This window comes from Branchiostoma lanceolatum, chromosome 7 (assembly GCF_035083965.1).
Source record: "Branchiostoma lanceolatum isolate klBraLanc5 chromosome 7, klBraLanc5.hap2, whole genome shotgun sequence".
Taxonomy (NCBI): domain Eukaryota; kingdom Metazoa; phylum Chordata; class Leptocardii; order Amphioxiformes; family Branchiostomatidae; genus Branchiostoma; species Branchiostoma lanceolatum.
Window position 1 is genome coordinate 11713349 of NC_089728.1, and position 20596 is coordinate 11733944.

Sequence of the window (20596 nt, forward strand, 5' to 3'; positions counted from 1 at the left end):
ACCAACTATACTCGCCTCGCTGTCTGTTGACACATCCTTTATAATATAAGTGTTTCTAGATATGATTCTTGATTCTTCCAAAGAGACTAACTACGGCTCAATAAATCTGTTTTGTTATTTTTTTAGTCTGGTAACATTATTAGGTAGCCTGGTACTGTAAATTTTCTAATCGGTCCAACAGCCGGTCCACTAATTTTTTCGGAACCATTTTTTTTTACCAGTCCAGCAAGAAGTACCGGTTTTGTACCGGTACACGGTACCGATACCCACCCCTAATGTGTACATTCAATATCTTGAAAACTGTCACTTCCATACAAGCGGTAGTACAATTTGGTCCAGCTAACAGGTGTTTTATGGATCCAATATCAAAAGGATAGCTGTCAGCTTACAAGTGTGTACTGCGAAGCTGGTGTGTTACGCCGAAGGGCGGTTATACCGGCTATACAGATACAGATAATGTAGAGAGATCCAGTTTCCATTTGCCTCATCTATATATACATGCATAATGTAAGACTTACCTTGTACAGAAGAGCATACAGGCCTCATCATCATGACCAGGAAAAGGAGGAAAATGGTAACCACAAACTGCAGCATAACGACTGTCAATTCCTTGTATTATGTAAAACAGGTACCTGTCCGGGTAGGTGTCTGGACATTTCATGCAAAAGAAAGCAAAGAAATCGGATAAGAAGGAGGCTGCTTACTTTGCTAATGAGCCATAGTGACCTGTCCTGGATGAAAAGAGAATTGTCATTGAGGCTGTTTACACCTGTTGTTAGGACTTTGTGTTTCGTACAAGGTAAACCAAACTGGAGTAGAGCAAATACAATACTCGGATTTAAATACCCTTCCGGCATCTGGGCCTTTCACTGCAAAATACTCAACCATGATCAGTAATTTTCTATCATACGTTTCACAGCAGATCATTCGTTGTTTTATGGTTATGCTAGATAAGAAATAGATGAGGGTAGAGTTGTAATACACAAGCAATGCAGACATTCCACGTACCTGATAACACAGAACTTCAGAAGCAAGAAAATAGCCGCTCATGTGACCTTGTCGGCCATCTTGGCGCATGTGCAGTGCCAGCATGGTGTTAAACAGGAGGGGCGTGTCGACAGATCGCTTCATAAAAGTGAGGCTCCGTGCTCGGATTTCGCTAGGGATGGCGGGTACCCGGAAGTGGTGCGTGCGGTATATTTGATTTGGGGAGCCTTTTGGTAGTGGTAAACATGCATGATATCGTAATCTGACCTCTTGTGCATTACTGTAGGGTACATTCTAGTAGCCTTTTCTGTAATGTAAATGATCTTGTAGTAAAACAGAAATATCATAGCCATAGATAGTTTCATCAGGTTGGTAGATCAATTCAATATAAGTGTTCTTAGGTACACAACCTTATTATTTTCTCTACAGATGTTGAAAAATGCTGGATCAAGGAAGCAAACTGGCCAGAAGAACTACACCAGTCATGAATAGAGGCGAGGGGGGTATAGACTTAGCCTTGGTGCCATCCTATTACTACCGGGGCTCCTACATTAGCCTAGATTTTTTCAGGGTAGCGAACGCAGGAGTCCCAGTAGTAATCTCGGATGGCACCCAGTCTAGTATAGTCAATATTGGGACTGCATCCTTGTTGCTTCTTCACAAAGCGTCAGGGAGAAGTAATTGTAGGCACTTTTGAGAACACTTCTGTTGGTACAATTATGTCACAATAGGACAAGTTTACTTTGCACTGACGGGACTAGTTTATCTTACATCAATGAAGACAGCAAACAGGTTGTCAAAACGTCTGTAGACAAGAAAAGAAATAAGGTAGGGTAGAAGAAATATCATAGGTTTGGGAGCTTGGAAAATAATTCATTAACCTTCTCTACTACAAAATAAGATCTTACTTCAAAGGACCAGTAATTGCCATTACAAGTGCTAATTCAAGGTGGTGAAGAAGAATAAAGTCAGTCACTCAGAATTACTGGGAAAAGAAGAAAAAAGCTGTTTGTATTGTTAACTCTGGTGAAAATAAGATTTCCCAAAAAATCTAATTGCTATTTTCATAAAATGATCTTAAATTTTCTGTGCAGGATAACAAAGCTACAGTTGTAATTCTACAACTTTTTGTTGTTGAACCTAAACATCTCCCAGGTTTGATAACGTTGGGTAACATAAATTCGCCATTTTTCCGATAATGGTTAACTGAAATCAATCTAGCAGAACAATAAACCGTCCTTTTTTTCTATTATTCTGTCAGTATCATGTACTATCTTTGCACTAATCATATATATGGTAGATTTTGTCTCTAGTCGTGCTGACACCATAATATTTCAACTTGAAACTACCGTCCGCCGCACGCACAATGACGGTGTTGTCGGACAGGTGTGAACATTATTTCGGGAGAGAAGATTCGTCTTGAATATCTTACCGCTAATTACATTTTATACAGCAGCTATTCGTTCCATCCTTGGCTTGAGGAGAGTGCTATGGATATAGACGTGTCCAAGTAAAAAAAAATACACGAAAAAACGTCCGTACCGCACGCATCAGGCCTTCGGGAACAACCCGTGTGTTGAGTCGGTAGAACGTCACTCAAAGTTCACCCCCACCGTCATGGAAATTTGTACATTATTCATCGGGGCGTTAGCTGGATGCCGTAGAAATGGTAATACTACTATGTCCATGTGTTTCTGCTTGTGCTAAGAGCAAACTTTGAGGAAAATATTGCCATCAGTCTACTATCACACACAACATTTAGACAAAAAAGTGTTCCTCGCAAACGTTTGTCGTCTGCCGATTAGCAGGATTCTGGGTAACGAATATGGCGGCGGGAAAATTCACCGTAGCCATTGGTTGTAGCAACAAAGAGGCGTTTTGATGATTAATCACACTTAGAGTCCAGTTGTAGGTTAGCAAAAGAGATTCTAATAAGTTGTATTGTAAATAATTGTGTTGAGCAGGAAGCGGTTGTGACATTTGTCTTATAAACCAGCGAACAACCGTGCAGTATAATTCTCCCACGAAGCCCTCAGACTGTGACAATAAGGGACGGAGAGTTTTTGACGTAGCCAACTTCTAATGCATGGTTATCGAAGCTTTTCAGACAGTGTTCTGAATACGTTAGTCTGTCAAGTTTGCATTTCTAGCGGTATTACTGATGTTGCATCTAGCACATATCCCTAAATACCCCGTTTTCGAAAAATCACGAATTTAAGTACCCCGCGAATTTATGTTACCCAACGTTAATCTTTATACAGACTTCTGTTTTTTTCAATCGGCAGATAAGAAAAACACCTTGAAGTATTGCCAGAAGCTTTTCGGTTCTTATCGCACATGCAATATGGTTGGCACAAATTCAGACAAAACACATGCCTTGGGCACTATCATAACAAAGTACCCTCAGATCTGTAGAAAACGTATCTACAATGTACATAGGATCCAGTGGGGAGGCTCAATTCTGATGTCTGTCCATGTTACAGGGTCCCTTTACAATCTGCTACTTGCACTGACTCCCCTACCCCCCATACTGACACTCACAATACTTCTTTATCCGTCCTGTATAAATTTTCACTTTCATATGCCAACTTCTTCATTTTCTGAAAAATTTAGTCAACAACAGTCATTGAATTATTCTTCTATTTGCCTAGCTTCTCAAGAGCTACAGCCACAACACCCTGTGTGCCCACACAGACCTCCACCAATTCCAGTTAGACATTGTAAAGAAAGAATGGACGACCCACCACAGCAGAGACTCCCTGCCTGTCCTGGTCATGACAGACACAGTCATACAGGACCTGCACATCCGGGATGCCACCTGTGTTATACACTACAGCTTCGCACTGTCTCCACTCAAGTTCAGCGGGCGACTGGCATGTATGTCTAACAGCTTCAGCAAGGATGGTAGCAAGGTTTGTGATTCAATACACAGACTTTCTTTGAGCTGTAACTCATTTTTCAACTCAAATGAAATGTTTGCAATGCCCATTGTATCTGCATCTCGGTTGGGGCTGCACCCATCTTTCGGAAGGGATGTAAAATGGGGGACCCGTGTTCGAGGAGGTGCTTTGAGCACATTAAAGGGGAAGGGCATCCCTGCATGTAAAACTATACCCTGCTACTGGAACAGCAGGGAAACATGCTGCTCTATGTGCCACTAGCCACTACAAGGTCAACAACAAGAAGAGTTGAGACCCAGACTGTGTGTCTTACATCACTGACCCTTTGCCTGTTGTGTTCTTGACCTGTATAGGAGAAGAAGAAAAAAAACCCAGGCTGTGTGTCGTACATCCTGGTGACTGAGACCTGTACCACGTTCCCTGTGGGCCTGCAGGAGATCATGACCTTGGTGAGGAGGTCTGGAGGTCATGTGTCACAGGAGCTGTTGAACATGTGCAACAAGGCCTGGCTGGTGGGTTTACTAACTAACTAAGTCATTTTCAAAGTCAACTATGATGAAGTTCTTCATGTATCCACTTGTACTGCACTTCTGACATGACAGTTGTGATCAGAGTGTGTTCTGCTATGTAATTATGTCATATCCACCTGTATGCAGTACAAGACATTCCTCCATACCTCAGACGTTACCCATGTAGAGTAAAATTCAAAAGTTGATGAAATTGAAGACAGGTGGACCAGAAAGAAGTGTGGTAAGAATGCATCTTACGTTACATGTAGGTGAAACAGAGGAGACAAATTAAGTAACAATGACGATGCAGTATTATGGATTAACGTTGAACGCAGACACAACTGTTGACCTAGAAAAAATGCACCAACATTTTTCTTAATATGATGATAGCTTAATATCCTCTTGTAATCCTCTCTGACCTGTCCCTTCAAGTGAAACATATTGTGATTCCTGTGATGTTTGACTCAGGCTAAGCAGGTTGGGAGAGTAGACAACAGTTTCTGCCATTCCCTGAAGGCATTTGGCCACTGTGCAGAGCAGGCCAGGTGTAAGGCCAGACATGTTGTACTACCTGAGGTGGACCAGCCAGGGGAAGGGATGCCTACCTTGGGATATGTGAAGGTAGGAAACACCACTGTTATTAACAGAATGTACAATTCATGTAGTTCAATTAGTATTCCTGTAATTAGTAATGTTTTGTTCAAGTTGTTGTTTGTATTCATGATAGGACAGTAAGGTAGGCACCTGATATTGCTGGAACATAAAATCATGTCTTTGTTGTACTCAAATGAAAGAGATTGGACATGCATATTAATTCAAACTCTGATGTAGCTTTGAAAACATTTTTTCTCGTTCATTAGTGTATGGCAGTCCAGTAACCTAAAATCTCATGCATATTTATAGTCATTATACTAGTAGTCTTTATTAGCCACTGTAAGGCTAAAATCACCAACCACATATTGGTTTTGTAACTTAATGCCTTCATTGATGCAAATCTTGTCTACATGTAAGTATTCTGTTATGTATTTTGATAATAGTTTTCATGACACAACAATAAATGTTTAAAAATGCTCAGGTCCTGGTGACCCATGTGGTGGATGCCAACTGTTACTATGCCCGCATCCTGAAGCACTGGGACTGGGACAGGAAGGTTGTACCCAGGGAGAACACATGTCTTCCCCTCATGGCTGACATAGGGCTGTACTTCAGCAGGCAGGAGAACAAAGTACCAGTCTGTAAGTACACGTTTGAAAGAATGTACTGTTTTGTGTCTATGTATGTATGTCTATATGTCTGTCTAGATTCAGATGGTGGAAAATGTAGAGATAAAGAGGCTCGATACAAAAAGTTGGGTTTCTAGCCCTTTTGCTCATTGTTGGAAAGTGTAGTCGTCCAGTTGTGTTATGAATGAAATGATGGGAAGAGGATTGTCCCCCTTATGTTTCAGCTGGGAATATGAGATGAACTGTCGTTAAAAACGATAATGACATAGATGACGTCCTCTTTTCCCAGTGACAGTCCAGGTAGGTGACCTGTGTGCTGTGAGGGACATGCAGAACACCTTCCACAGGGTTCGAGTCACCATGATCACAGCTACAGACTTCACCAGCAGGGCCAGGGTCTTCTATATAGACGAGGGGAAGACTGAGGAACTGGAGGTCAAAAAACTCCTGAAACTGCCAGAACACTTGGCAGCAGTGCCAGCACAGGTGTGTGTGTTTCTTTGAGTGTGTTTTTGTGTATGTGTGTGTCCATGTTTGTGTTCGTGTGTGTTCGTGTGTGTGTGTGTATTGGTGTGTGTGTGTTTGTGTGTATTGGTGTGTGTGTGTGTATTGGTGTGTGTGTGTGTTTTAGTGTGTGTGTGTTTGTGTGTGTTTGTGTACGTATTTGTGTGTGTGTTTGTGTGTATGTGTGTTGTAGTCTATCATGAGCTTGCATGTGCAAAGCATGTATGAACTGAAGCATGGCCATCATTTTTTTCATTTATTACCCACATTGTAAATCAACACCTGTATGTTTTTTGCACACAGGCTGTGGAGGTATTTCTCTGTGCAGTGTGTCCAATTGACCAGGACAAACAGTGGACAGACAAGGCCTCGGCCTTCACCCATGCACTGGTCAGTGGCAAGGAGCTGGAGGGCAGGGTGGCTCTCTGGTCAGTAGAAACAATTCCTTTTTAGTCTTAACCTTCTCCCTGCTAAGATATCCTTCTGGCACTTAATATTCGTTATTGCAGGGCTAGACAGCAAGGAAAAGGTTAAAGAATCTAATACTAGTACATGACTTTTGTCGTATGTTCTTCGTCAAGAATTAGTGATACAAATTGTATTCCTCAATATATCTAAGGTAAAGCATACTTTAAAATTAACAATACTTTTGTCTGTATGTGATATCATTATATGCTTAGATGTTTGTTGCATATGTAGAGATCACTGATGGGATATTTAGTTGTTGAAATATTTGGATTAAGCAAATGTTATTACTTGCAAAACAAAAGTTGTAACCTTTTTCATTTCCCTCTGTTTTCACCCAGCTTGGGGCACACCTTGTGGGTGGAGTCCTTGGTGGAACGGAATGTTCTACAGGGCATCAAAGCCACAACAAACAAACACAACATCAGGAGGGAGCTGGTACATGTATGCCTAGCTGAAAAGAACCCAGACGTATGTGTATTCTGTTCATTTTTCTCTTACTTATCTGACATCTTACTTATCTTACTTAAAGTGACATGTAACAGGATATTTATTAATGGGAAAACTGTTCTGTTGATCTTACAAGAGTTAGTTGATACAGTGTATGCCTGTAAAAGCTGGAGGGAAGACATCTAATCAGCGCTGGAACAAACTGCAGGCTATATTGTGTTAGCCCACATGACAGGCATCATATTCATAACTTTCAATACATCCATTGATTTTCCAGCATGTATCCCTTCTGAGACAAGCCTGTGATGGAAAGATTGCCCTCCCTGAATACAAACCTTCATCTAAAGCTCCCCCTGCCAAGCATGGGCTGAAGTACAGCACGTCCAATCCTCCTCCCACGGCCACTCTGCCTGCATCAGGGTTTGATGAGGTGTATGTGTCAGCTGTGGAGCATCCTGGACTGCTGTATGTGCAGAGGAAACACTATTCCAGAAAGTAAGTTTTTCAAAGTACAGTCTATGCAATTTTCAAGTCCTTTTATGTCTTGTAATCTGAGAAAAGTGTTGATGCTTGCAAAATCCATTCATGATAAGAGTTTCACACATGTTTTGTGCTTAATGCATGGAAGATGAGACATTCTCCTAGTTCTAGGATTAGAAAAGATCTTCCTGTAATGAAGTCTACTCACAGTAACACCTCTCCTTGTTTATTTCAGGCTGGAAACACTGACGGCAGAAGTCAACAATGAAGAGAAGCTTGCGGCTGCACCTGTACTGCAACAGGTGTCACCTGGACGGCTGTGTGTAGCTGTTTTCCCTGAGGACAACAGGTTACTTTCTCGTTTCAAATGCCATTTTGTTATTTGAAAAGATACTGTGAATTTGTATTTAGGAAATTGTTTCACATGCAACTAACTGCTTCCTATTCTTATTCAACTGGAGACACACACTTTCATGCATTACCTAGTTTGTATGTACATTTCTCTGTCTGATGAAGGTGTTTTTTTACAACTATATTGTCTTGCAAGTTGGCATCATCTATAACAAGGAGACTTCCTCACCTTGTAAAATTAGGGGTCTCTATCATAGCATTCAGACAATGCCTTTATACAATGTAAATGTTAGCACATTTTACAAATCAGTTTTATGCTGCATTGTAAAACAGACAAGCTAAGAGATATCACAGGAACATGTATTTACTTGTGTACCTGCTGATAGATGGTACAGAGCTCGGGTACAGCTGCTGCAGGATGAGGAGATGTGTGAGGTGTTCTACTTGGACCATGGAGACTCAGCAGTCATCTCCAGCAGCTCCTTAAAGGAACCGTGGGAGGAAGTCATGCAGGTGAGGTGGAGTGTTAAGCTTTTTCTGCATTGAAAATTGGGATACAATCAAACAAGTGTGAAAGAAGGTTCAATGTGAATAACATTTCAGTTTTATATTGTATTTCATCAAAAGTTTATTACCTTCGCGACGAATGGTTTCGTCGAGAAGGTTATTCGACGGTGCTTGTCTGTGTGTCTGTTAGTGAACAGAATAAGTCGAGAACGCCTGGATGGTTTGTTGTCGTAGTTGGTGTGTCGGTGTGTATGTGGCAAATCTCAAGATGATTAGATTTTGGGCGAAGTGTTTTGCATAATTAACGAGAAAAGTGTAAAAATGTGTTCAATTGTATGCTTTACTATGCGTTCTGGTTGCGACGGGGATATTGATACGGGTAGATGGGGGGCAAAGTTGGTCATGAGGGGTCATGAGGGGTCATGAGGCAGGCAGGAAACGTCAGTTACATGTACTGCAGCTGCCAGGGACAAATTGGCTATCAGCCAGCTGTAGGGCAGATACAAGAGATAGGCTTGCCCATATAGGCAGTAATGCTTTAAAGCACTAAAACAAGGGCTCAGAAAAGGATTCACCTTAATTGCAAGCCCCAAAAATTCTTATGCACCAGAAAGCCACATCTGTCTACTTTAGAATCATGCAAAGAAAATAGACAGTTGACCTGAGCTCGTTCTCTCGTAACAGCTGACAGACGAAAACAATCGTCAACTTTGACCTACTCCCAGCCTGGAAGAGTCCACTCGGAGCATGTGAAACCAAACCACAAAGATATCTCCTTACACCAATTAAAAGACTGAAACATACAAATTTGGACCAAAGTTGGATATACACGGCCTTATATGAGTAAGAACAGTCATTAATGCAGTGCCACAGCATGGGAATACCGAGCATGTCTGTGTGTCTGTTAGTGAACACGATAAGTCGAGAATTCTTGGAAGGATTGTCTTGGTATTTGGTATGTTGGTAGGTCTCGATGAAACCTGAAAATGATTAGATTTTGGGCCCCCTATCGGCTTGTTACGGTACTGCAGCGGAACTTCATGTTATGATATCTCGTGTTGTGGACATGCTATGGAACTGATTTTTGAGTGGTAGATAGCTCGTTGGGCAGAGAGTAAGTGGTATAGGTTTGGCCCCCCTAGCAACTTTTTTGGAACTGCAGGGGTAGGTTTTGCTTCAGACTTTGAAAGGGAATAACTCAAGAAGGGCTTGATGGAAGGTCATGATTTTTTGCATGTACATAGCTTGAGCGATGATGTACATGATTGGATACTTATTATGCAAATCAGTAACTAATTTGCATAATTAATGAGGAAAGTTTATACATTCATCAATTTCCATGATAGGACTCGCAAACATGTGACATATGTAACTGAGGAAGAGAGAAATATTAATAGATATCAGCTATGCAAATGAGAACCTCATTTACATAATCAATGAGAAAATAATATAACTCGAGATGGGCTTGATGGATGGTCATGATTTTTGGTATGTAGATAGCTTATGTGATGCTTTGTATGATTGGATGATAATTATGCAAATCAGATTATAATTAATGAGGCAATTTTAAAAACCTGCTGTGTTCCATGATATGACTATTCAAATATGTGACATTTGTAACTGAGGAAGAGAGGAATGTCAATAGATAGAAATTATGCAAATGTAGGCCTAATTGGCATAATTCATGAGAAACTACTATCATTCCATACTAGTAAATAACGGCAATTTCATACTTGTTGCATTTAGAAGTTGTGTGAATGTGAACACCATTGAATCAAATTATGCTAATAAGGAGCTTATTTGCATTATTGATGAAAAATGTTAGCATAACCTTCTTTGTTAAGCTCATAATCATAACAAGGAGGTTTGGACAACTTATGTTATTTGGGTGAGGAGGATCAACTGGTATGATTTTTGATTGATGAAAAACACTCCTAATACGTCAGTCATAAAGGTCAAAATCATTTCGCGAAGGTATGAGGTCGTAGAACTCTTGTTGTGATTCAATATATTTCCTTTATTTTAACTGTAATGTTACCCTTTCTTTACACAAAGATGACTGATGCGTTTCCATCCGTATCACAGCTTCCTTTCCAAGCCATAGAGGCCTGCCTTGGTTCCATCCTGCCCCTGCCCGACCAGCAGTGGACTGAGGAGTCTGGGGACGAGCTGTGGGACATGGTGTTTGAGAAAATGCTATTTGCTCAGGTAAGCTGCAAGTTTGGGCTGCAATATAAGCTGTAGTTTTTAACCTAGCTGTCATGATTATAATTTTCGTATATATATATATATATATATATATATATATGAAAAATGATGATGAAATTTTAACATATGTTTATTGACGGATTAATCATATGACAGCTAGGTTAAAAATTACAGCTTATATTGCAGCCCAAACTTTAACCCAGCTATTTACTTGTTATAAAGTGTTATTTACCTGGAAGTCTAACATTTCTGAGTCTGATGTTTCTTCTCCTCCCGGCATTTTGATGAAACACCTCTCCGTGTGTCATATTTTCACTAATTGTGAGGAGTGATCAACATCTGTGTTGTTTGATGTTTTTGTGTAGGTCCTGTCTGTTGGGCCCTCTGAACACGGGAATGACAACCGTTACAAGATCGAGCTGTACAACACATCAGCTGAGTATGACATCATCGTCAGTCAGGAGATGGTCATGCAGGGTCATGGGGTGGTGTCAGGGTCACCAGAGTTTGTTAACCTGCTGTTTCCTGAAGTGGATGATCCGGCCTGGTTAGTAATCCATATTTCACTATTTTTTGTGTCACAAATTGAATTGCTTGTAGCATGCTAAAGGTTAAAAATCTTCAATACAGATACAGTATCATGTTCAAGATTTTTTAGGTTGAAAGGAAAAAATCCAACTGGCTGCAAGGCTGTGACTTTGCATGGCAATTTATAACTGATTTTCTTTTGTTTTGTTTTGCCCAGGATTGAGTCGCACCCTGACCCTGCAGAGCAGATCTGTCTCCTGTGTGCACAGCTGTGTCAGATGTCTGACCCAGAACTCATGGTGGAGCTGGCCAAGCAGATCTACAGCATCGTCATCAACAACCCCACGTAAGTTCATCCTGTCTGTCTGTCAACATGAATGAGCACCTTGGACTTGTTCACACACTTTGCTGTCACTATAAAGTCATTAGTTTTGAATGGTTTGGTTACAAAATCCTCCACATGTTTTACTCTACCCATTTTAGCAAATGCTTTTCTTCCACCTGAATGTGTTAGTGAGACACCAACATATCATGTGACTGTTGTTGTTATTCCAGGAAACACGAGGCCATGCGAGAGAGCAGAGGTGTGAGCTCTGTGTGCCTGATGCTGGGGTACTGTACGGAGCCTGCTGTGTTGGAGAGCCTGGTGGTCAGTCTGGGCTACATGGTCATCAACAGTCAGGCCAACTGTGAGGAGGTCAGGACTGCTGGTGGGCTCAGGACACTCTGTAAGCTGCTCAAGAAGGTACATGTGATACTAATGCTGAACTTTTTGTGTAACATTTTAAAAACATTTCATAAGCAGCTTTAGCTAGTATTGACCTTGGTGCTGAAATGCCTTCAGTTGGATTATTCTTAGATTTGTAAGTAAGAGATATAGAAGGTAGAGCCAAGGTTAGCATGACAAAGTTATTCGTGACACTTCCGTGTAACTCTATTTGTAACACTATTTGTTGCCTGAAAGTTAGAATTCTACCCTGACAATAGATATCACAACATCTTCCTAAGATTTACACAGACATATTATAGATAAAGTTCTCACCGATGACCTTTGTGGCACAGATGGAGGTACATGACATGTTTTTGGATTGTAGGATTATGAGCCAGAGGTGCAGAAACAGCTGGTATGGGCCCTGAAACATCTTGCCCTGAATGAGAGGAACAAAGAAGCCATACAGGAGCTGGGTGGACTGAGAACTCTGTGCCAGCTCCTGGCAGACTCCAAGAGTCCGCAGGTCCTGGAGAATGTGTGCTGCTGTCTGAGCAACCTGGTCACTGAAAATAAGACGTAAGTCATATTTTTTTAACTGATACAGCGAATATAATGTTTAATGATATGCTAGTTGATAAATGTTTCTAAGTCCTATTTCATAATATCATCAGTAGCAATTTTTGTGTGCAAAGGTTCTTAGTTTTTTTTTCCAGTGCTTTAAGGGTACATACTCTAACAAAAATTCTATATGTCTATTTGTCATGGCCATGGAATATGATCAAGGACCAGATTACCTGTGCCTAATATCAGAAGTGCCTCCTATCTCTTTGACAGAAACTGCAGTGTAGTTGCAGAGTGTGGAGGACTGCACACTGTATGCCAACTGGTTAAGAGCTGTGCAAACAACGTCTTGTTGGAGCACGCCTTACAGCTGTTACAACAGCTTGCAGCACGGTCTGCCAATCGAGCTGCCATCGCAGAGGAGAGAAGTGTGGAGATGTTATGTGAGAGGATACAGAACAACCACAGTGACAAGGTTCTGGTGCAGGCTCTCAGGACACTGAAGGCAGTCATCTTCAGGAGTGAGGAGAATGTAGCTGTCATAGTGAATAGGAGTGGAGTAAGGGAAGTGATAGAGAGGTATGTACCATTCCATACCATTGAATGACATTGTTAGACTTTATGTTGTCAGGCCAAGTCAGGAACAGTTATAGAAATAAAAAAGATTTCTGAGAGGTCCCAGAAATGTTGTAGTTGGAGATGTCATCTGTATGATGGTTCAGATTTTGATCATTTACTGATTTTTTTTCCTTTACATTTTTTGGAAAAAGTTGTGGACATCGTACACTTTCCATACTATCTTCATAGTACCCAATAAAATAATGTTCATGTTTGTATGATATCTGCAGGTATGCCTCCAGTCACCAGAGTCCAGAGATCAGCAGGCATTGTAAGGACCTGCTGTCCAAGTTTGGATCTCCCTCAAAGACAAATGCTGTCACTCCTGCAAAACCATCCATCAATCATTTCAATGGCAGGCAATCAGAAGTCAGTACAAGTAATTCATTCCCCTCCCCAGACCTGAATTTCAGCCAGTTGGCATCTGGCATGAAGAAACCAAATTTCTCCCATCATTCCAGTCCTGTCCAATCACGAATAAGCATGAGTAGGCCAAGCTCCTGCACTCTGAATTCCAACCAATCAGCATCTCTGATGAAGAAGCCCATGATTTCCCCCCAGCTCCAGACTAAACAACCTACATCTGGTGTAGATAGTAAAAACTTCTCCAATCTTGAAAACTCAGCTAGTCAGAATTCAGCCACCCCGTATCATATCAGTACCAGGAAGGCACAGGTTTTGGCACATCATTGGGAGAGGCACAAGACAAGGAGACCAAACCTGGAGCCTGTTCCAGAAGGGAATGGAGAGATGCACCAAGAAGAGGATGATGACTATGACGACATGCCGCCATTGGAGACAACAGAGGATGAAAAATGTCAGGTGTCTGCTAATGGTGACCACAAAGTTCAAAGGTGAGATTTCTTAGATGTAGTCCTGAGATTTTGTCGTTATGTCAGATTTTAGAAATTAGGTCAGGGTCAGGCGAAATCCTTTTGTCAATGGTGGAACTTTAGGTTAGCAAATTAACATATTGATTCTGTTCCTTCCCTTTGACAGCCGCCACCCAAAAGTCCTGTGGTCCCAGCAGAAAGAAACAGTGACACTAAGTGTGCAGCTGCGAGGACTGTCACAGAAACCAAATGTTACCTTCGTACCTACTGCTCTACACTTCAGGTAACGTTTATTCACATTCAGATACCAAGTACAAGTATCTTGTAATCGCTGCTGTGCATAGATGATTTGTGCTTAGTTGGTCCAATTGAGTTATCATTTCTTTAAGCTTACTTATGGACAAATCACAAGGAAGTACAATTTTTACTTTTCAGATCTTGAAAGCTATATACAAGTTTCTTTTCAAAATGTTTGCATGTACCTGTGTATAGCAAAATGCTTGTGCCATCAATAGGTGACATAAAGGGTAAGTGGTGAAATGTGTTGTAGCCTTTTCCATCTTTTACTCTTGAAAGATTTTGAAAAATAGTAGGTGAAAAGGGCCCTAAGGCTGTTGATCTGTACATGTGGTATTGATGAATTGTTCATTCCAACCCAGGACGTTCTTCAAAGGCACAGACTACAGACTGAACCTTGACCTGTACGACAAGGTGCAGCCGGACAGATGTTCCTTTCGCCTCACAGGAAGTGATGTCATCCTGACTCTGAGGAAGGAGAAGCCAGGACCGTGGCCTCGACTCTCACGCACCAAGGCTAAGGTAATCAATGTTCCTCTTAGAAAAGTGCATGTTGTACAAGTTTGTAAAAAGGGGATGGTTGGACAAGTTTGTATTTGTGGCCACAAATAATAGATATGTAGCCTAGCATTTTAGATATGTGTATTCTGCACCAAGGGTAAGGTTAATAACGTTCATCTTTAAAATGTCCATGTTATACAAGTTTGTTGTTGTGGCAACAAATAGTAGATTGGTAGCCTACCATTTTATGTGTGTATTCTGAAGAAAAACAATTATGCACTGACACGTCTGATAGGGACACCATCTATGTATTTGTCAGTTGAATCTTTACTGATTTCTATTATTACTCCACCAATGATGTCATTTTTACGATGCTATTTGGTGGTTAGCAGCTGGACATGAAGTAAAATTAGGACCCCCTCTATTTTAGTTTGATGTTTGCCAGTCATGGGTTCTTAAAATCTTTTGCATCTGTAAAAGAATTCTTATGTTCAGCCCAGTAATTTACTTTATGAATGGATTAATATGATTATTGTTCGTTTTGTAGCACCCCTGGCTTGGAATAGACTTTGACAGATGGGAAGATGTTCCGTCAGACACGGAGTCAGAGCCGGATCCACGGCAGACTAAAAATGTGCCACCACTGCCACAGCACAAGCATAAAGGTCAGAGCCGCTGTCTGATGCAAGGCTGTCAAAATATGTTCTGTAAAATTGGTGGCTATTTTTCTGTCATATGAATCTTTGTGTCAGCTTTTTGATGTTCTGTATAGTTGATTGTAGATACCAACAGTACTAATATCTTTCTACATGATGTATCAATGTACCACTACCAGGCATGCTCATTTTATGGAATTTGTATCCTTTTCTGAGGAATACATTTGCCCTTGAACATTTGTTTTTGTTTTTTAATACTTTTTGAACAGAAAGAGGAGGCCTGCCGTCAACCTTGTGCAATGTGATCCTGCCAGAAATGGACATATCGTCAGACACCAACAGTCACCTCCACGACTCGGATCACTACTCCGACTCAGACGGGGAGGTGGGAGGGTCGGGGTACAAAATCGACCCACGCTTCATTGGGATGTAGACGGAGGAGACAGTGGTTGTTTGGTGTTGGTCCTTGACACTTATGGTTAGGCCACACTAATCTATATCCTTGGTTCTCAGACATTGTAACAGAATCATTAAGGAAGAGTAAACAGATGACTTTGTTCGCTTCACGTTAACCAGTTTCGTACTGCTGTAAATACCAGCTGTGTAAGCTCAGGCAAACCCAACAAACCCAGGGGATATTATATGAATATATCCATTCAGTAGCATGCATGTTAATGTCAGGTTAGCAACAAAGGCCAGGATTCAAAGTCTCAACCTTCAGGTTTGGAGACTGGGTTGCACCACTCTTGATTACAGATTGGGACAAAAACTTGAATCTGAAAATTTGTGTACGATTACCAACAAACAGACTTTCCCCTCAGACTCTGTCTTCATCTTAAATTGGTGTGGCTAAAGATTAGCTATTGTGTATTGTGCTGATATAGCTACCGGTATGTATCACACAATGTTGCCAGTTTCATACAGTCCTTCAGGAGAATGTTTAATTTTTCTTGACAAGCAATTTAGATATATATATATAATTGGATCAAGGAAAGGTCAGTTGATGCAATAACATTCCCAGTTACGTTGATGAAGGTTAGATATCCAGGTAATAAGATACGCCAAAAAAAGTTACTCAAGCAACATTCCAAGGTGTCCTACCACTATTTCTAGAAATAAAACTAGAGAAGAAACTTTGAAAAATCTTGTTCCTTTGCTTATTCACTGTGATCGAGCGTGCAAAGAAAAAAAAGTTGGGCCAAACAAAAAGTTGCCTTCACTATGAGATCTAAGTGGTCAGGAAGGTTGAATAAATGACTAAACACAAAGTTATTTGTGTTGCCAACAGTTAACTCTTTATTTTTTGCTTTCTCATCTTTTTCTTTAACTTCAGCATTCTACAACATTATTATATTTTTTCATGTTGTGTATATGTTCGTTTTCAGCTTATTTTTATGATTTACAGTGAGGTGGCTTACTGTTTTCATTTTTATGTGGAAAGGGATGAAAATTGATGTGTGCGCGGATGTCATCCATATCATCAACAATGTCTACTTCAAAATGAAGAATCCACCATACTCTTTATTACTCATGCCCATAAACAGACCTCTAGTCTTTTGATTTCTTTTTCAAATCAGGATTTTAGTGAGTCTAAGAAACATCAAAATGAACTGATGTGGCCTCAAATACAAAAGCACAAGGTGGAAGACTTTCTGAGATGACTTCGTTTTCACAGTTGAAACAATTCTGTTGTACAGTAGTAATACAAAACATATCACAATGTCATGGCTTTCGTTGTAAGAGATCATTGCCAAAACTACAGAAATAGAAACATGAAAAATGAAGATTTAGTGTAAGTGAGGAATGATGAAGAGAATTGAATATTATTGCAGCCATTGTTAGCCACTTTTTTTCTTACTCCAAGGAGTACACAGGCAGGATGACTTTTCCTCTGCATTACCGGACTACTTGTGTCATTCGAGAACATGAGTCTGTCTCCCAAGGAAAACTTAAGGTCATGAAGTGGCAGTTTGTTGCAGTGAGATGCAGTTAGGTGTACAGCACATGAAGATGTAGCAGAACAGTTGCTTGAAGTATGGAAGTATGTTGTACCTAAGTTGTAACTGATGAAAGTCTTGGTTTTCCAAACCTTGTTCATGAGTACTGTAAATGCGTTTAAGTTCGCGTGGTTTTTATTTCGTGCCAAGGCGAAAATGGAGTGTTTGCGGTGGTTTTAAGTTTGCGGCAGCGCTATAGTCACTCACTGCTACAGTATTGGACGAAAATGTTTGCGGTGGTTTCAAGTTGATGGTGAAACAGTTGCTGAAAAAAACGCAAGCATAAAACACCATGAACATTTCTGCATTTATAGTATCTGAATGCCCTGTCCTTGGTGCTGATGTTTTGGTTATTGTTCATATGCGCTATAACCCACTGGAAAACCTGACAAAATTCAGAAATGAAGTCATGTTGGAAGTGAACTTTTGTTTGCAACTAATTTGTTTTACTAAGAATTCTGTTATATAAGGCTGAAGACATTACATGAGGCATTTACAGTATTGTAATTTGTTACCCCTTCATGTTGCCATATGCAGTACGATGCACTCCTGTATATCGAAACTGTGCATGCCTGGGGAGTGCTGCTCTACAGATTTCTCAAACCCTCTGTGTTTCAAAGGGGTGGATTTATGTAACCCGGCGGATAAATGTTAATGGGGGCTACCTTTTTTGCGTTGGTACCAAGTTGAGTCCATCTAAAGAAAATCTATATTTTCATATTTTGTGCTATTTATTTTTCAACAGGCAAGCTTGGAATACTAGTAGATGCTTTATTTTAGTATGTTTGCCTTTCTGATATTTCCTTCTTCAAGTTAATTCCTTATGTCGTTAGTATGAAAGTGCATCTGAGTTGGTAAAGTACATTGTGGTAAAATTGGACTCACCTGGATTTACGACTGAATCAGTCTTCTTCAGCTCTCTTCCTTATATTTTACTGCATTTGAACATGTATTTCTACAAAGGGATGTTGAACTTTTGAATCTGTGTCAACAACAGAACTGCCCAGTGATGATGATGGTAAAGATGATAATGATGGTAAAGATGATGATGATGATAATGGCTCATTCAACATATTGACAAATGTGCTTGTGTGTTCATATGTACCTTTGCTTTTGTGGATTGAAAATATTCTGATCCTAAGCCCTCAATGAATCTAGACATTGTAACACAAAAGATTTTGAATTTTTTTGTGAAGTACTTATGGATTCAACTATTTTAAGTAGAGGAGGATGTATGCACATGATGTTATAAGGTAAGATAATTTTAGTTACAATGTTTGCACTGCCATGAATATGACATAAATATCATCTGATTAAACCATGAACGTGCATGTGTATTAAATCTTATTTTGTATATGTGATTACAGTCACATCATTATGAATATAAGTACATATAGATTAATAGTTTTGCCTCCTCCAGGTTCACCCACCCAGCATGTCAGCTGTGACATCATGTGCCAATAACCTATTGGTTTCATGGTGTCTTTATGAGCTTTGTATATGGGTTTTATATTGCTCAACTATTGTTATGTAGCTTAGTTTTCTTTGTTTTCTATACTCAACTCTATATACTTACCACTATATTGTCACTTTGTTACTGGTGAAGATAATGTAAAAATATCAAACAAATGATGTTATAAAACAAGAACATGATGATGTATTACTACACATTCAAAATGTATTACAAAGAAGAAGAAAAAGGAATGATCTAGAGAAGAAATCCCAAAAGATGCCTTGAGAATAGAGAAATTTTGTACTAAATCACCTATGGCCAATCAAAACAGATTTTACAGATACCATTTTCTATCAATTGAAAGTTGCTATTCTTATACGTTTTCAGTTATATATGCTGAAAACGTCCATATACAAGTGGACAAATGTTATGAAATATCTATATTCTTTCGCACTTTCCTTGTCAAGGCCTACTCGAACTGTTCTTTGCAATCAGCTTATGGTCATGACACTGGAGTGTTTGGTTCAGTTAACATGTTATTGTAGCGTAGGATGTTATAAAGTATGGAAACTTCTGACCACCTCACAGTTGTGAGGTAGTTTTGTACTATCAACTATTGCTTCAGGTTTGCATTTCTTGAAATAAACTGACTGTAGGTAAGTACAGGACTTGAAGTTTGAGTAATGATGTGTCTCTGGTTTCAGTTACTATGCCAAGAAATAATATATACATCAATGTAACATTACTACAAATTCCATTGTTTTTATCTCCATGAAAAAAGGCTTTTTCATGGATATACTGTTTTGCTTGCGTTTGGTGTTTGTGTGTATGTATGTGTCACCGGATGCTTAAAGTCACCATAACTGTAAAACCTGTACATGGATTGTAATGATTTTTGGTATGTGGGTGGGTGTTAAGAGGAGGAAGGTCAAGGTTGATTTTGGGCCCCCTGGCATTTGTGATTGGAACTGCAATGGCGTATTTTTAAAAATCTTCAATGTAGAAGAACTGAAGAGAGGATCGACAGATCGTCATGTTATTTGGTACACAGGTAGGTTAGACCAAGATGTACACACTTAAGTGCAAACTATGCAAATGAGACCAAATTTGCATAAGTAAGGAGGTAAATCGTTTGCATGTGTGTCGCTGGATGCTTAAAGTCAGCATAACTGTAGAACGTGTAGATGGATTGTAATGATATTTGGTATGTGGGTATGCGCTGGGAGGAGAATGGTCAAGGTCTATTTTGGGCCCCCTGGTTTGTGTCCCTGGAACTACAATGGCCTATTTGTAAAAATGTTCTAAAGGGGTATAACTGAAGAAAGGAACAACAGATTTCCATGTTATTTGGTACGCAGGTAGGTTGGACAAAGATGTACACACTGAAGTGCAAATCATGCAAAGTTAGTGTGTTTGCGTGTGTGTGCGCGTGTGTGTATGTTTGTGTCACCGTGTGTGTATGTATGTGTCACCCGATGCTTAAAATCAGCATAACTATAGAACGTGTAGATGAATTGTAATGATATTTGGTATGTGGGTAGGTGTCGGGAGGAGAAAGGTCAAGGTCAATTTTGGGCCCCCTGGTATGTGTCACTGGAACTGTAATGGCGTATTTGTCAAAATCTTCAAAGGAGAATAACTGAAGAAAGGAGCGACAGATTTTCATGTTATTTACTATGCAGGTAGCTTAAGCAGAGATGTATACAATGAACTGCAAATTATGCAAATTGGACTTAATTTGCATAAGTAATGAGGAAAATCTATATCTGCAGTGTTGTTATGTGGCACGCCACCTGTCAGTAGCTATTTACAGCGAAAGTAGGTCAGACTTCTCCCCTTACAGTGTGGGTCATACC

At 40.1% G+C, this 20596-nt stretch overlaps 1 protein-coding gene across 2 annotated transcripts in view; it reads left to right on the forward strand.

Moving 5' to 3' along the window:
- The window catches only part of LOC136439301 (uncharacterized), a 37303-nt gene extending 17900 nt beyond the window's left edge, over positions 1-19403 (forward strand). For both annotated transcript variants that reach the window (XM_066434662.1, XM_066434665.1), the window contains 21 exons: positions 3639-3899; positions 4241-4399; positions 4865-5017; positions 5472-5631; positions 5909-6105; positions 6427-6551; positions 6930-7059; positions 7316-7533; positions 7754-7867; positions 8256-8382; positions 10462-10584; positions 10950-11131; positions 11330-11458; positions 11668-11857; positions 12207-12400; positions 12659-12964; positions 13234-13857; positions 14003-14119; positions 14496-14655; positions 15182-15299; positions 15560-19403. In XM_066434662.1, coding sequence (XP_066290759.1) covers positions 3639-3899; positions 4241-4399; positions 4865-5017; positions 5472-5631; positions 5909-6105; positions 6427-6551; positions 6930-7059; positions 7316-7533; positions 7754-7867; positions 8256-8382; positions 10462-10584; positions 10950-11131; positions 11330-11458; positions 11668-11857; positions 12207-12400; positions 12659-12964; positions 13234-13857; positions 14003-14119; positions 14496-14655; positions 15182-15299; positions 15560-15723 — 3951 coding nt within the window. In that variant the 3' untranslated portion in view covers positions 15724-19403. The remainder of the gene's footprint in view (positions 1-3638; positions 3900-4240; positions 4400-4864; positions 5018-5471; positions 5632-5908; positions 6106-6426; positions 6552-6929; positions 7060-7315; positions 7534-7753; positions 7868-8255; positions 8383-10461; positions 10585-10949; positions 11132-11329; positions 11459-11667; positions 11858-12206; positions 12401-12658; positions 12965-13233; positions 13858-14002; positions 14120-14495; positions 14656-15181; positions 15300-15559) is intronic.
- Positions 19404-20596: the final 1193 nt, after the last annotated feature.